The sequence below is a fragment of the Corvus kubaryi genome, unplaced genomic scaffold, assembly GCF_017639235.1.
Source record: "Corvus kubaryi isolate FWS band 111438036 unplaced genomic scaffold, C.kubaryi_AGA036_p1.0 37395, whole genome shotgun sequence".
Classification (NCBI taxonomy): Eukaryota; Metazoa; Chordata; class Aves; order Passeriformes; family Corvidae; genus Corvus; species Corvus kubaryi.
In genome coordinates, this window is record NW_024581134.1 from 3,429,223 (window position 1) to 3,444,373 (window position 15,151).

Consider the following 15,151-nt stretch of genomic DNA (forward strand, 5'->3'; position numbering starts at 1 on the left):
AGCTGACCATTTCTGAGTCACCAGACAGTGAGTGGTACAAGCTGCTCTCTCCAAGCTTCAGCATACAGCTGGTGAGGTCTGTCCTTTCTTCTGTATTTCTTAGATTGTTACAAATTGGCGAGAAGATCAGTACCAAGATGACTGCAAAGCCAAGCAGCTGATGCATGAGGCCTTGAAACTGCGGCTGAATTTGGTGAGCAGTTGCAGAAAAAGAGCTTAACCATCTGGGCTGAGGAGTTGTCTGCCTTTTTTTTCCTTTGGAACAAGCACACACTAGAGGGTCTATATATGTCCTGAGGCAAGGAAGTAGGAGAGACACTTGTGCTGCTTCTAGGTCTTGAGCCCTGAGTGGGACAGGGTGCATAAATAAACTCCCTTGCTCTGTTTCACCAGGATGAAATCCAAAGACTTGGTCTCTTTTTTGTAGATATGCCTTCCCCTTTGAATGATTTTGCAGCCCACAGCACTACTATTTGCATCTGAGGTTTGGCTGCTGACAGCAGTCTCCTTCAGCTCTCAGTAGGAGATAAGCTCCTTCAAGCTCTGGTTTAAGCTCCTTTCTCACTTCAAAATCTCAGTGTTTCTTGGTGTCCTTGTGACTAAACTCCCTTTCTCTGCCAGGTGGGGGGAATGTTCGACACAGTCCAACGCAGCACACAACAGACAACTGAATGGGCCGTGCTTCTCCTGGACATTATCAGCAGTGGCACTGTGGACATGCAATCAAACAAGTAACTTTCTGGCTGACTTCTGGTGTATACACTTCTCAAGGGAGGCAGTTGTTAGCATGGCCCTGTTTCTCATGTGAGCTGGCTGTTTCTCTAGATGATCTGTCAGAAGTGACAGCTGAAAGAGACTTCGGAGTAATAGCAAGCTGTAACTTAGGTCCTGATAGCCAAGTGCACTCTGCCATATTCAGAACAAACTTGGCTTTGCAGATGCAGAGAGAGATGCAGGGGAGAGCTGAGTCTGCTTTTTAGAGGTGCTGAATGGGTACAGAGGAGTCCAGTCTTAATCTGTAATACTGCACCTAACTCAAGTGGGAGTAAAACTCAAGTGTGGTGTATAAGGAAAAGGAGGATTAGTGTGGGAGGTTATTCTGAAGACTGACACTTCTAAATGTGGGCGGAAGTCTTGACAATCTAATAGTGTTTGGTGTTGCAATGATGGCAGAGGCTTTTTATCAGCTTTTCAGGTGACTGACCTTTCTGCTCTGACCAACAGTGAGCTCTTTACCACCGTGCTGGACATGCTGAGTGTTCTCATCAACGGCACCCTGGCTGCTGATATGTCCAGCATCTCTCAGGGCAGCATGGAGGAGAACAAGCGGGCGTATATGAATCTTGTCAAGAAACTCAGGGTGAGGGACACCAGGCTCTGTCTGGGGACCCAGAGTGTGCTGTGTTGTGGTTGTCCAGCTATGCAGATTTACCTGTGTCTCATGAACAGTACCTGTCCTGTTGCTGCTGTTTAGATGAAGTAGTGAGGGTGGCCCCTATGACTCTGTAGGACTGAAGGGTGCAAAGGTGAGAGGTAATGCAGGGATGGAGGCCAATACCAGAAGAGGCATAGGTGGGCTTTGGATGGTTTTTCCTGAAAAATTCTTCAAGTCCTCTCCGTTGCACTTGTGCAGAAAGAGCTGGGGGACCGTCAGTCTGACAGCCTGGAGAAGGTGCGACAGCTACTGCCACTTCCCAAGCAGACCCGAGATGTCATCACCTGTGAACCTCAGGGATCCCTCATTGACACTAAAGGCAATAAAATAGCTGGTTTTGATTCCATCTTCAAGAAGGAGGTAAGTGAAGCATTTTTGTCTGTATCACAGCTCCTGAGTGCAGGTGTCACCTTGTCCTCTGATGCCTTAAGTCTGCACAGCTTGGGAGGCATCTGTATGCAGTGCCTCATTCCCTGATGAGCTTTAAGTGGCTGGCTGCACGCAGACAAGCTGGCACATAACCATGTCCAGAAAGGGCAAAGCTGGGGTGTTAATGCTTGGTGATAGCATGCTGCTGTGACCTGAGATGTTAACTAAATTTGGGGGTTGTATTTATGGTTATATGAAGTGTAAGAGAAACACAAAATCCCTGTCACATAAGTTACTGGGCAGAGCCAGTGTGAGGAGACTGGCAGAGATGGGATGAAAGAGACTAGACAGTTGTTGATGAAGGCCTTTAGAAATGGCTGCTTTGCCACCTGGAAGAGTAAGGACCATTAGCAAGGGCTCAGTCTGTTTACTGAGACATCTGGAGTAGAGCCTGAAGAAAGCACAGAGCTTCCTGTGCCCTCATAGGAGCAACAACAGGGACTTGAAGGTTCTTATCTCTTTTGCTTTAAAGGGTTTGCAAGTCTCTACAAAGCAGAAGATTTCCCCTTGGGATCTTTTTGAGGGTTTAAAGCACTCAGCCCCTCTCTCCTGGGGATGGTTTGGGACAGTCCGGGTGGATCGCAAGGTGTCCAGGTTTGAGGAGCAGCAGAGGCTTCTTCTGTATCACACACACCTGAAACCCAAGCCCCGCAGTTACTACCTGGAGCCCTTGCCACTGCCCCCTGAAGAGGAAGAGCCTCCTACACCTGTGGCTTTAGAGCCAGAGAAGAAAACTGCAGAACCAGCCAAGGCTGATAAAACAAGCTCCAATCCTGCTGCCTCCACTGAAGAACGCAAGAAGAAACAGAGCAAAACTAAGAAACGCAACCAATCTGCCAGCAAAACTGAGGTAATGGAGTGTCCAGCAGCTGTGGGTGTCCCATGTCCTCCACTCATAGTCACAGAACACTCCCTAGAGTCTTCCTGAGGAGCCTGAGAGTGGTGTTCTGGTGAAGATGTGATGTGTTTCCTCTCAGCTGGGAGTACTGGAGCTTTATCCTGCTCTTTCTTTCAGCTTGGGGCAAGGCAAACATTTTCTTAATCCCTGATGGGAGGAAAGGAGTCTGCCCAGCTCAGATAACATCCTTGGCTTCCTCCTGTGGACTTTTCAACCCTTTAATACTCTTCCTCCATTCATGAATTCCCAGAGCACGTTGATCTTTCTTATCGCTTTGTCTTCACAGGACTTTGTGTTGGGCCCTAGCCGAGGGGTTTCATATGGAGTTGGTATGCCTACAGATCTCTTGCACCACCAGTCAGGAAGCACCATGTCGAGGCTGGCATATGGACAGTCACCAGTGGGTCTCTATGCCCAGAATCAGCCTCTTCCAGCAGGTAGGTGCACAGGAGAGCCAACATGTTACAGCTCTTTGGGAACCTTTTCTGTGAGATGGCCCTGTGCAGGTCCCTACACTTTCTCCTTTTGCCTGTCATGTCTAGGTACAGTGATGAGCAGTCATTCTGGAGCTATGAGGTGCAGCAGTAGCCTGTGACTGGTCTGCCTGTTCCTCTTCCTCTTGCAGGTGGCCCTCGCCTGGATACATCCTACAGGCCGGTACGCATGCCACTGGGAAAACTGGTTCAGAGTCGCCCTCCCTATAGTGGTGTGCTGCCTCCAGGGATGGGGAGCATGATGGGCATTGACCCCTCCTACAAGCCAGCAGTGTACAGGCAGCAGCCTCCAGTGTCCCAGGGACAGATACTGAGGCAGCAGCTGCAAGCAAAGTTGGTAAGTCAGAGCTGTGCTCTTGCTGTTGCTGACTCCACAGTATAGCATGGCCAGGCTGTTCAGTGCTGTCCCTTTTAGCCAGAGCTGCCCAGCTCTGTATCTGCTCCAGAAAGATGCTGTTTCTTGTGTCTGTTCCTGTGGTGCCACCTGCTTTGTGGGCCCATGTCACTAACAGGAGGAGGCTGTCATGGGGTGGCCGCTGGGGAATGAGAGGGGCATGTTCTGGCTGGCGGTGGCAGGTTTTTTAGTGGCCTGTTTGTCCCAGGTCAGGGTGAGGCAGAAGTCATGAGCGTGTGCCTGCTGTGCAGCAACATCGTAGGTTAAGCAGTGAAGCCACTTGTCTGATTTAGTGGGAGCTGCTGAGAAGAGAGCAGCAGTGTTCCTGCCCTTTGGAGATGTTGGAAAAAGCATTTCTCTCTTGCCTTCCAGCAGGGCCAGGGCATAATGGGCCAGCAGCCCGTGCGCCAAATGGCCCCAACCCCGTCTTATGGAGCACTGCAGCCCTCCCAGGTAAGTGGCAGTGACTGCAGGTAGGGCTAGAATCTGGCTCCAGCACAGGGCTGCAGCTTTGTTCTTGCTGCTAAGCCCTGAAAGCTCTTGGCTCTTCTCCCTGATGAGCTTCCCTGTGACGGTATTTACAGGAGGCTGATGTCCTGTGTTCTGTGTTCCTTTTCACCCCATGACTAAAAAAGACCTTTTTGTTTCATTTCAGGGTTACACTCCTTACGTCTCCCACATAGGCCTTCAGCAGCACCCGTCCCAGTCAGGCACAATGGTACCTCCTACCTATTCTGGTCAGCCCTATCAGAATTCCCACCCCAGCTCTAATCCTGCTCTAGTGGATCCTGTTAGACAGATGCAGCAGAGACCAAGTGGCTACGTGCACCAGCAGGCCCCTGGCTATGGGCACACCTTGGGCAACACACAGAGGTACCTCCTGCCCTATGGGATGTTAATAAGCTGTATTTTATTAAGGGTTTCCCTGCTCTGCTCACACAGTTCTAACAGCAAACTGTGAAAACCCCATTCTCCATGCTGTCCTTTGCTTCCTCAGAGGAACATCTTTATCCAGCTTTCAGTCCATGGAAGAAACAGAGAGATAGGATGAAATTTGGAAATGCTAGTTGTAGGCAGGAAACTGTGTTACCAACCGGAGAAAGATGGCATAGAAAAGCATGAGGAAAAATTACCTGGGAAAGTCATAGTTCTGGTTTTAAATCTAGCCAGCAGATCACCATCAAAGGGCTAAATCTGAGATTTCCATTGTTCCTGAGCAGGCATAAATCCAGCAGGAAAGCCATGCAGAGCAATGGGATGATGACTTACTTAGGGCTTCTAGAAAAACAGGTTGTATTAAGCCCTTGAGATGCCCTGGTGTCCCTCACCTTTCTGCAGACACAGCATGGATTGCAGGGAGCTGTCTCATTGGTGGCAGAAGTTGTGTTTGGATTAAAGAAGCTGTTTGCCTGTGAATCCTTTACTCCATGAGCTTGTCCTTTTCTCTTGCAGGTTTCCTCATCAGTCAATACAGCAGACCCCCATGATGAGTGGAATGAACCATTTGGGTCCACAGGGAGTCCCCTCAGGAATTCGACCCAGCCAGATACTTCCTGACCAACAGCAGCAGCAGTACCTGAGGCAGCAGCAGCAGCAACAGATGCTGAGGGTAAGTGGTTGCTGACAGGAGGAAGGCTGCTGCAGCTGGAGGAGGCTTGCCCAGTGCTGCTTACCTGTGCCCCTCTGTGTCAGGAAGGATGTCACTCTGTCGGAGGCTGTCTCTGGTACTTTGCTAGGCAGTTCTCCCTTCCTTAGAGCTGGCCACTCCTATGATGGAGATTCCTGCTGCACTGCCTTGTGCCAGTCACCCAGCATGAGCTAAAAATCTGTTCAGTTCTCTGGCCTGTGTCCCACCTCTTCCTGCTCCAGCTGAGCCAGTAAATTGTGCAGAAGGTTAGCTGTTGTACAGGTGTGCCAGGAGCTAGAAGCAAAGTGAAAAGCCCCGTCCTCAAAAGAGCATGAAAGTTGTTCAAGGTCATCTTGAGGGGCTTATCTGCATTTCTCAAGATCAAGATAAGTATTGGTTGCAGTTTCCAATGGCAAAAAATCTGGCATGAATCAGTCCACGTACTCCATTTCTTGCAGCAGATGGTGAAAAACGGATCCAAAGGCAACTGTTAGACCCAGCTCTATAGGTTCAAAGAAGATCACAAGACATAAGTAACAGACATGAGCATTCCATGGATTTGCATTATGATCTTATGAATATTAAATAATTACGTGAAATACAGATACATTTCTAGGAATTACAGAAATGTATTGAATTGACAGAGAAACACAGGTAGTTTAATTGGTGAATCCAATACCTTACGACAAGGCCTAGCAAACCTGTGGAATATGGGGAGACTTTACATGGCACAGAGTGCTGAGTCTTTGTGTTCAGAGAGTGGCCTGAGCGAGACAGTGGTTCCTGCAGAGAGCTGCAGTCAGCAGTATCTGAGAATTGCTGCCTTGCACTGAACAAGAGAACTGCCTCTGGCATGGTCAGCAGCTTTTAGTCCTTTTGATAAGTAGCACCCCCTGACTATTCACTTTAAGTTTCTTTTAGCATTCTCCATCGCTCATATTTAGAAGAACATGCCTCAGACAAATTGCTAACACTTCTCCTAGCTCAGTAACTTCATGTACACCTTCAGCTTTTAGCTGACTTTGCTTGGTTGCTTAAAAAACCCACAAAGGTGGAGTGCCCCAGATACCCCATTAGTGTGACTCCTGCTGTGTTACCAGAGGCATGCCAGGTGCCTGGTGCTAGAGCTGACTTTCATGATGCAGTGGCTTGTGGAAAGGATGGGTGGCCTTTTGGTTTGTTTTATGTGGGTTGGTAGACAGCTGCTGCAAGAAAGTAGGACATGAAATTGGTATCCTGGCTCATCTAGTCAGTCATCTGTTTTCTTGTGTACCTGGGTCGTAGCATCCATGTCAGGAACCTGTGACCAAACTGGTTTAAGTTGGAAGGCTGTTCTAGAAACTCACTTCCTTTGGCTTGAATCCTTGATCCAAGCTTCAATGTGTTCATGACTGGTTCTTGTATGAATTATTATTGTCCACTGTGTCCTGTTTACTGGCTGTTCTTTCTCACTGTTATTTGCCCAATGTACATTCCCAGGGAGCACTTGCAGCTTCCAAAGGTCAGGTTTTTCTAACCGTCTTTCATAAGATACTGTTCCTTCTCCAGATTGTATTTTTGTTTGTTTTCTGAGTCTGTTCAAGGTTTGAACCTTGTCCTTTTGAGCCAGTGATTGGAACTGTACCTATCATCACCGTGTTGGGTTTGTTATGGTAGCATTAGTATTTTTTTATTTCTGCTAGGAATTCTTTTTTTTTTGATCTAGAGAGTTAAAAACTGCATTGACAGATGGGAGAATTGTCTGGAAATTAGGAGAAATGAAAAAAACTTGAGATTCCTGGGTATGTTCTGACTCCAACACACTGAATATTCTTTTAAGCGTAACTAATTCTGTAAACATTTGGTTTTGAGCACTGAATCCAGTTTTATCCACATCCTTTTATTGAAGTATAACACCAGCTGTCATGAGTGGCAGGGAAGGACAGCAAGATAGATTGAAGAGTTGGGGGACATGAATGAGAAGGAAAGTCTGAAATAGCTGGGTGTGTTGCATTAGAGAGACAAAGACAACAGGAGAGATAAGTCTCCAAATTTTTTATCTTAAAAAGAAAGCAAAAAACCCCCTTATCTCTTATCCCTAGGCTGTAGGACCAGAAATGGCCTTAAAACACAACATGTGAGATTCAGGGTAGAGATTAGGGAAAACTCCAGTAGTAGGAGTAGCTGACCTGAAGTGGATTGTGTAAGGAGATTATAGGAGCTCTGTTGCTACCTCTGAAAAGAATCTGAGGATGACTCAGGCAAATACTCATTATTCATTATTGCTGATCTTAACTAGGAGGCAGGAGATGAACCAGCCAACCTTTTTTCCAGTAGACTCAGAGTTCTCTTCCTGTCATCTGTCAATACCTCATCTTGCAGAAAACTTTGTTGCTGTCCCTGTATTTCTTGCCATTTTTCAGCCTGGGGTGGAATCCTGGTGAACTTTGAGTGATTTAGGTACCTGTAAGGAAAATGGCATACGAGGGTGTTTTACTGCATGGAACATCATTCCTCCTTAAGCCCTTGCCCTGCCCCGGTGCTGTGTGCGTTGTCCTCACAGTTCCCTGATGGTCCCTTCTCTTTTGTCTTCGCAGCAGCAGCAGCAACAGCAGCAGCAGCAGCAACAGCAGCAGCAACAGCAGCAGCAGCAGCCCCAGCCACCGCAGCCCCAACCCCAGCAGCAGCCCCAGGTGTCCACAGTGCCTCAGCCACAGGCGCAGGGCCAGCCCCCGGGGCTGGGGATGCAGGCTCTTCCCCCCCAGCAGCCCATTGTGAGTGTTCCCTCGGAGGCACGGGGATGTGATAGTCCAGCACAAATCCAGCAGTGCTCCACCTGCATTCCCCCTTTCTCCCTGCCTGAGCTTCCCAGGACCTGTGTGAATGCTGAGGCTGCCAGGCAGGCGGTGTGGTTGTAACTGTGTTTCTCTCTTTACAGTTCCAGCGCCAGGGCCTTCAGCAGACACAGCAGCAGCAGCAAACAGCTGCTCTGGTTCGACAGCTTCAACAGCAGCTTTCCAGTAAGCCTGAGTGTTCTTGATCCTGTTTCTAGTCTCCTCCCTGCTGTTTTCTATTGCAGGTACTCTGGTGTAGAGAAGCAAGGCCAAGCCAGATTGTCTGTCTGAGGACATAAATTATGCTGGCAGGGAGGTGGCATCAGGACTTAGAGCTACCAGCCCAAGGGGGCACAGCAGCAGGGAGGGCAGTGCTTGCCAGTTTGTGAGCAACCTTCCAGACCTTCCTCCTGCTGCCTGCAGAGGGACAAGGGAGCTGAGCCTGTGTAGGGACTGCCACACAGCTTTCCTGAAAGGATCCAGTGTGCAGCTTTAAAATCATCTGGGGGTGTTTTCTATGCTCCAGGTGACCTCTGAGGGGCACAGGAAGGCAGTAATCCTGGAGCAATCACTTGGTGGATGACCCAGAGACACTGTGGTTGTGTTGTGAGGCAGACAAGACTTCTTGGAGGCAGGAGGGGTACTCTGAGAAGTGTAGCTGCACACTTGCTCTGTGTGTAGTGGTCTGTGGGCTTCCGTCACAGATGGGATAACAGCATAGATTTTGTTCAGTCTGGCACTGTATTCCTATAATCTGTATTGAATTACTGGCTGGAGGGTCACAATACAGAATGCAGAGTCTATGCTGTTCCCTTCTGAATTGCCTGCTGTCATTGTCTTCTGTCACCTTAGTGGCTTTTCTGCTGTAAAAATGGCAGAAATGCTATGGAAATGCTCAGAAATGGACAGCACAGTTGATACGGGTTTTTTTTTGGTTTGCACTGAGTGTGAGACTGTGCCAGATGTGGTAATGTGTGGAGTGGGGGACTTGGAAACTGTGCTTTTACTTGTTCCCTGATGGAAAATTCTTAGTCTTTGTGACCAAAAACCTCCCCAAACCAGGTTTTAATGTGCTAAGCTTCCCACTAGCCTGATTCACAAATGATGAGTCTGTGCCAAAGAATCTCAGCTGGGACATTCGAGTATAGGAAGACCTTGTAAAAGAATCTGAATACAGTAGAACAGCCATATTTTTGTAGCCTTTCTGTACAGCAAATGGAGCTGTTGTATCTGGAATAGATGTGTGGATCCAGTGCAGCCTTGTGTCAGCATTCAGCTTCCATGCTGCCTCCTTGGGTTTGCATCAGCTTTCCCTGGAAGCATCTGGAGTTCTTATTTGTAGTGTCAGGGATGAAGTGGAAAGCAGAAATTAAACCAAGACCAGCCTGCAGGAGGGGGACAAGGGTGTTTTGGGCCCAGGATAGGTTGCCTTAGGAGGCTTCAGAGTGTCCCTGAATGTCCAGAAGAGTTGAGAAGGCAGCAGGCCAGCCAGGTTACGCTCATCTCTGTTTACTTAGTGGCTTAGGGTCACACATGCTGATGTTGTTTCAGGAAAAATCCTACAGAATTTTATGTATCAGACAGTACTCAAATATACTGCGAGCATTGTAAATCACAAAACATCAGTCCCAGCAGTTTGGAAGTTCATGAGGTTCTTGAATGTAACTTTACCACGTTTCCTGCCTTTGTGCCATCTGGAAGTCCTTTGGGCCGGTACGGAGATACTGACAGGAAGCCAGGGAAATTTTCTCTGAAACCTTCGGTTTCTGGAAGTGCCTTAGGATGAGCGACACTAGCTAGCTCAGCAGCTTGCATGGCTGCAGGAGTTGTGCTGTTTTATAGGGCTGATTTTCTTTCAAAATCAGAAATAATTAATTCATAAACTCATCCTCCCAGCTACTTGCCGCCTTTCAGGGCTTTGTTACGGTTCTCCAATTCCACCATGAGGGATGGAGAGATTTTCCCTGGAAATTTCAGGATCAGGACTGGCACCTATCTCTCTCTTCCTAAAAGAATATGGGATCCTGGCTGTGCTGCTGCCCAAAGGCTCAGGGAGATCTGCAGCACAGGGAGTACCATAATGGTTTTATTTTCCTTCTCATGGCCTGTGACACTCCTCATACTGCACTGGTGACATGGGGAAGGGAATCTCTTTACTGAACTAGACCTTGTGACTGTGTAACTCTGTCTTGACCTCAACAGATACACAGACACAGCAGAACAACAACCCATTTGGACGCTACTGACCTGTGGCACTTCAGCCTGATTGAGGAGGGAGACATCACTGTGGATGGATACAGCCTCTTCAGCCTGAGCCATGCTCTGGGGCAGCCCCCAGCCTCTGTCCTTGTGCCCCCAGTGCTGCTGCTGTCTGTCTCACAGGGAGATGCCAGGAGGAGCATTTTATTGTACAGAGAAAGTGTTTTTACTATCCAATTTCTACAAATGTTTATGGAGATCCCTTGTGGCTGATAGTCTCCCTTCCCACTTTGTTTTCAGTTTTTACTCAGTTTTTAGTATTTTTGTTAAAATAATGATTAAGACATTGTAAAATTTTGTACTTTATTTATACCAGATGAACTCCATACTGCAGACATTCTCGGATGAATACAGAGAGCTTACTTTGCAAACTGAGTGTGTATTCAGAGCCTGCCTTTCCTCCTCAGCACTCCTCCCAGTACAGCCCAGCAGCACCCTCCACACATGGTCTTCATCTCTTCCTCAATAGAACTAATGTCTGCATTTTCGGCTTTTGTGAAGGCTAAACAATTTTGTTTGGGAAGGAGAGCTCTTCTTCCCTGTTTATTTCATAAGCTGGTGTTCACATACTTGCAAAGGTTTGTGCAAGCTTTGTAGGATTTATATGTTGATTAAGAGCTTTACTGGTAGTCCTGTTGTACGTTCCACCAGGACACCAGTATAAAACAGAGGCACTTCTGTTGCAGGGTAACTCTGAGCTCTAACAAACCCAGCTTTCCCCACCACAGCAGTTACAGAGATGCTCAAGCTCCTTCCCTCTGCAGTCTAGGAGGAGCTGCAGACTGAGTGCACTCACAGTGCTGCTTCTTGCTTCTCATCACAGCACAGTTTGGCTGATAAGCACCAAAGCTCCTCTGTTAGCTCCTTCCTGACGGCCATGGTGCTTTCTCTGCATGGGTAATGTGCATTCTGAACTCCTGCCCTGGTTAGTGCAGCCTGCTGGCATGAGGTGTGGTCTTGGTGCTTGCTGCTCCTGCTGTCTGTTCGGCCTGGATGCCACCAGCACCTTGGCTTTTTCCTCAGGAGTTTGACCTGTGGTCCCTGCGGTAGCTTTTCTTGACCAGTGTCTTCCTTTCTGTCCCATCTGTGTGGGATAGGGTGGGGCCACAAGGACTCAGCAATGAGCTGCACCTGATCTTCATCTGAGGGCAAATCAACAGTTCTGGAGCGTGGGCCACAGCATGAAGGCACGCTCAGGGAGCTTGTGAGGGATGGCAGTGCCCCAACGCCGTGCCCCTTGTCCTGGTTCATGGGCCTGTGTCTGCTGTCCCAAGAGCTGGAGCTGAGCCCTTTCCTCCTTGGGAGCACATGTGGAGCTGCTTTCTGAAGAGGCTGTGGGGCTTGCTGGCACTACACTGTCCTCTACCCTGATTGTCCCCAGACACCTGGCACCTGTGCCAGGCTCTTGCCATGTGCTTCTGGCCAGGCCTGAGAGAGGGGACTCAGTTGTTCGTGAGGACGGATCTCTGCAGATGGCTGATTCCTCTGTGCATCCCTCCTTGTCCCCTTCCATGAGGATCAGGCTGGGGCACAGCCCTGAGCTGGCTGTTGCATTCCCCATCTCCTGCCCCCACGGTGCTCTGTGCCAGGGGCTGTGCTTGCCGGCAGCCCGTGCTCAGTGACCCCACAGGTGGAAGCCCTGCTCCTAGCCAGGGCTGTGTCCGGCGGCCCCTGCTCAAAGAAGGGACTCGTGGCTGCGGCAGGAGGACTCTGTTCCCCTCCTCCTGCCGGGGGTGCGGACAGGGAGGGGCCACTGCCCCGCGACACTGGGCACTGTCTGTGCCCACACCATGCCCCTCTTCCTGGTGTGTACGGTCATGGCCGACAGCCCCCTCCTCTGCGGGCCCTGGGAGGCAGCTGAGCCTGCGCCAAGCGGCATCTTGGATGCTCCTTGTGCATCGCTGCCGCGCCGGAGGTGGGAGGGGGGCGGCTCTGCAGCAGCCGGAGCGGCGTGGCCGGAGCGGCGTGGCCGGAGGCAGCAGAGCCGTGGTGGCCGGTGGGGTGTCCCTGGCACGGCAGCTGTGGCGAGACGGGAGCGCTGCAGTGCGAGAACACCGAGCCGGGTGCCGGCCTCCTACTGTGTGCGCTGATGGGGGATCTGCTGAAAGCACCCCAGGAGCCACCCTGCCTTCCTGGGAGAAAGGGGATGACTTGTCACCTCCTGTGGCCGGGTGCCTGCTGCCACGGGACCTTTTATTGCATGGCCCAGCAACAGGGCCCTGCTCTTCCTCTGGCAAAAGGCTTCCCCCAGCTGTGTCAGCTGCTTGGCAGGCCCAGTCTGTGTGGGATGAGCAGCACTCCACAGCTCTGTTGTGGTGACAGACGCAAGGCTGCCACTGTGTTCAAGATCCCACACAGCCCTCGGTGTCTGCCCAGAGGTTTCTAGTGGCTGCGGGAGGTTTTTGGGGGAACGTGGGGACCAGTGCAAGACCTGGTTCACAGCACAGGGCTGTCTGGGGAGCTGTGCTCTGCCTGGCCTGGCTGCGTGCCTTGCAGCTGCTGTGCTGCACATTAGCGCTGAGCCGCGGCCGTTCTAAGCAGGTCTGACAGCTTCCAGCCCTTCTGCTCCTTCTCCGAGCCGTGGCTAAACGCTGCTTATGACAGAGCCAGAGGCAACCGGGGGCATTTTAATACACACTGCCCATTGACTAATGCACACAGCTGCCCTACTGCGGCCACCAGTTCAGGCCGGGAGTGGTGTGGGAGCGTGCCTGTTTGATGCTGGGCTCCCCGAAGGCAATGCCAAATGGGCTGTGCCCAGTATCTGAGGAGAAGCCCGAGGTTGCAACAAATCTTGATGCCTTGGGGTGGATGGACGGGCTGAAGCAGCCTCTGCCCTACACACCCACCGCACCCAGCAGCCTGGCCTAGAGGGTCCCCATGAACCATACCCCGGGCAAAGGTGGCTTGTCAGGCCCTGTCAGAGCTGGTGTTGTGCAAGAAAATCGATCACTGCTCAGTCAAGCAGCTGAAGCAGGGCGTGGAGCAGCTGTGTGAGTACCCAACTCTCCTGCGGTGCTCGTGGTGGGGAGTGGGCCACAAGGCACCACTGCAGCCGTGCATCATGACCCCATCCTGGACTGGTTTTGTTGGGCAGTGGGACCCAGGGAGCTATGCCTGAAGCCCTGCCTGCCTCAGGGCAGCACAGCATCAGTCCAGGGCCCCCTTTAAGATGCTTCTCGGAGCCAGTGAACTCTGCTGGGCACAGGGTAGGGTTGTGCATCCATCTCAGGCAGTGCTGGACTGTGTTGCCTGCTCAACCGCATAGTGGGTGGCATCTTGCAGCTCACCCTATATATATTTTATATATATATCTCTATATATAAAAATAGGGTGAGCTATATTGGTATACCCTATATACACCCTGTGTATAACAGGCTAGCAACAAAATCAGTCCAGCTTCTGACCACCCATAAGCAGTCCCTGGGAGAGGTAGCAGGGCAGGAGAAGCAGGAAAGCTCTGACCTGCTCTGCAGCAGCAGCTGGAAGGCACTGGAGCAGGTGAAGCACAACCCACACTGGGGTGCAGGGATCTCCCTGCCACTGAGCATTCACAGATTCAGTGCAGGTGCCAGGGGTGTGTGGAAGACTCGAAATAAATTGCTGCCCTTCAGATGCTGCCATGCAAACATCTTAAACAGGAAACGGTGCCTGCTCTGTGGAAGCATAGCAGCTGATGCTACCTTGGCAATGGCAGAGGGAGGCAGCAATCAGATATATCCATCAAGACCCAAATCCATTCCCTGTTTCAAATGATTTCTGTAATCCCATCAGTCAAGACTGAAACATTGCTATGGGCAGTGGCAGGCTGTAGGAGAGGCGGCTCCTGCCAGGAGGCCATGAGTGGGAGGGGAAACTACCCCCATGCTGGGAAGAGAAATGACAGAGGTGCTGGGTCTGCTGCACGGTGCTGCTGGGAGCCTACGGGGCTGTGGCTGCTGAGCCTGCAGCCCGGTGCTTGCAGGGCTGGGCTGGGCCGGGCGCCACGGCTGAGGCTGGGACGGGGCACCCCATACTGAGTACCTGCTGAATCCTCCCTAGACCTGCTGGGCACTGCGGAGCAGTACGAGGGGCGGGGACTGCTCCCCCGGCCGTGGGGAGATATGCTGGGGCTGAAGGGTTCTCCAGCTGCTATGGGGTGTGCCGGGGCAGCACGGCCCGAGCTATGCGAAGGTGGAAATGGACCCATGCAAAGTCACCGGGGCAGACACGGGCTGCAGTGGGGCAGGATTCTGTATGCACAGGACAGCGCAGGATGCCCGGGGCCGTGCCAGAATGCCCCCACAGATGAGGTCGTTTACTGGGGTGGTGCGGGGTGCCCCAGGCTGTGCAGATGTCCCGGTCGGGAAGGTGGGGGTGACCCCCTCCGCCCAGGGCCGATAGCAGGGCAGTGCCGGCGCCCTGAGCAGGGCAGGCTTGGGGGTCCTGGGGGATACTGGGGCGCAGGTGCGGCCGGTGCCGGTACCCGGAGGGTGCGGTACCGGACTGCGCGGCGCTCGGCGGGTGCGGCATCCCCTCGGCGCAGCGACCAGGGCGGTGCAGGTGCCGGGGCGTGCGGTACCGGGCCCGGCCGGAGCAGCGGCGGGGCCGTGGGATGTCCGGTCAGGGCGGTCCCGGTGCCGGTGCCGGGCGGCGGTGCCGGGCAGCACGGCGGCAGCGAAGGGGTGCTGCGGGACGGCCCCTCCCCAGCCCGCCTCCGCCGTGCACGCGCCGCGCGCTCCCGGTGCGGGGTCGGGCCGGACTGAGCGGAGCGCGGGGCAGCCGCCGCCGCCACCGGCATGGCCCAGCCGCGCCGCCGCCCC

At 51.8% G+C, this 15,151-nt stretch overlaps 1 protein-coding gene across 2 annotated transcripts in view; it reads left to right on the plus strand.

The window, feature by feature from the left end:
* Positions 1 to 10,724, plus strand: part of MED12 (mediator complex subunit 12) — a 36,218-nt gene extending 25,494 nt beyond the window's left edge. Inside the window, exons 32-44 of one of the 2 annotated variants that reach the window (XM_042040248.1) lie at positions 104 to 193; positions 622 to 731; positions 1,225 to 1,360; positions 1,634 to 1,795; positions 2,337 to 2,714; positions 3,049 to 3,199; positions 3,388 to 3,593; positions 4,023 to 4,103; positions 4,306 to 4,523; positions 5,103 to 5,259; positions 7,854 to 8,030; positions 8,195 to 8,276; positions 10,293 to 10,724. In XM_042040248.1, the coding sequence (XP_041896182.1) occupies positions 104 to 193; positions 622 to 731; positions 1,225 to 1,360; positions 1,634 to 1,795; positions 2,337 to 2,714; positions 3,049 to 3,199; positions 3,388 to 3,593; positions 4,023 to 4,103; positions 4,306 to 4,523; positions 5,103 to 5,259; positions 7,854 to 8,030; positions 8,195 to 8,276; positions 10,293 to 10,336 (1,992 nt within the window). In that variant the 3' untranslated portion in view covers positions 10,337 to 10,724. The remainder of the gene's footprint in view (positions 1 to 103; positions 194 to 621; positions 732 to 1,224; positions 1,361 to 1,633; positions 1,796 to 2,336; positions 2,715 to 3,048; positions 3,200 to 3,387; positions 3,594 to 4,022; positions 4,104 to 4,305; positions 4,524 to 5,102; positions 5,260 to 7,853; positions 8,031 to 8,194; positions 8,277 to 10,292) is intronic. The other variant, XM_042040249.1, reaches the window with a different exon arrangement.
* Positions 10,725 to 15,151: the final 4,427 nt, after the last annotated feature.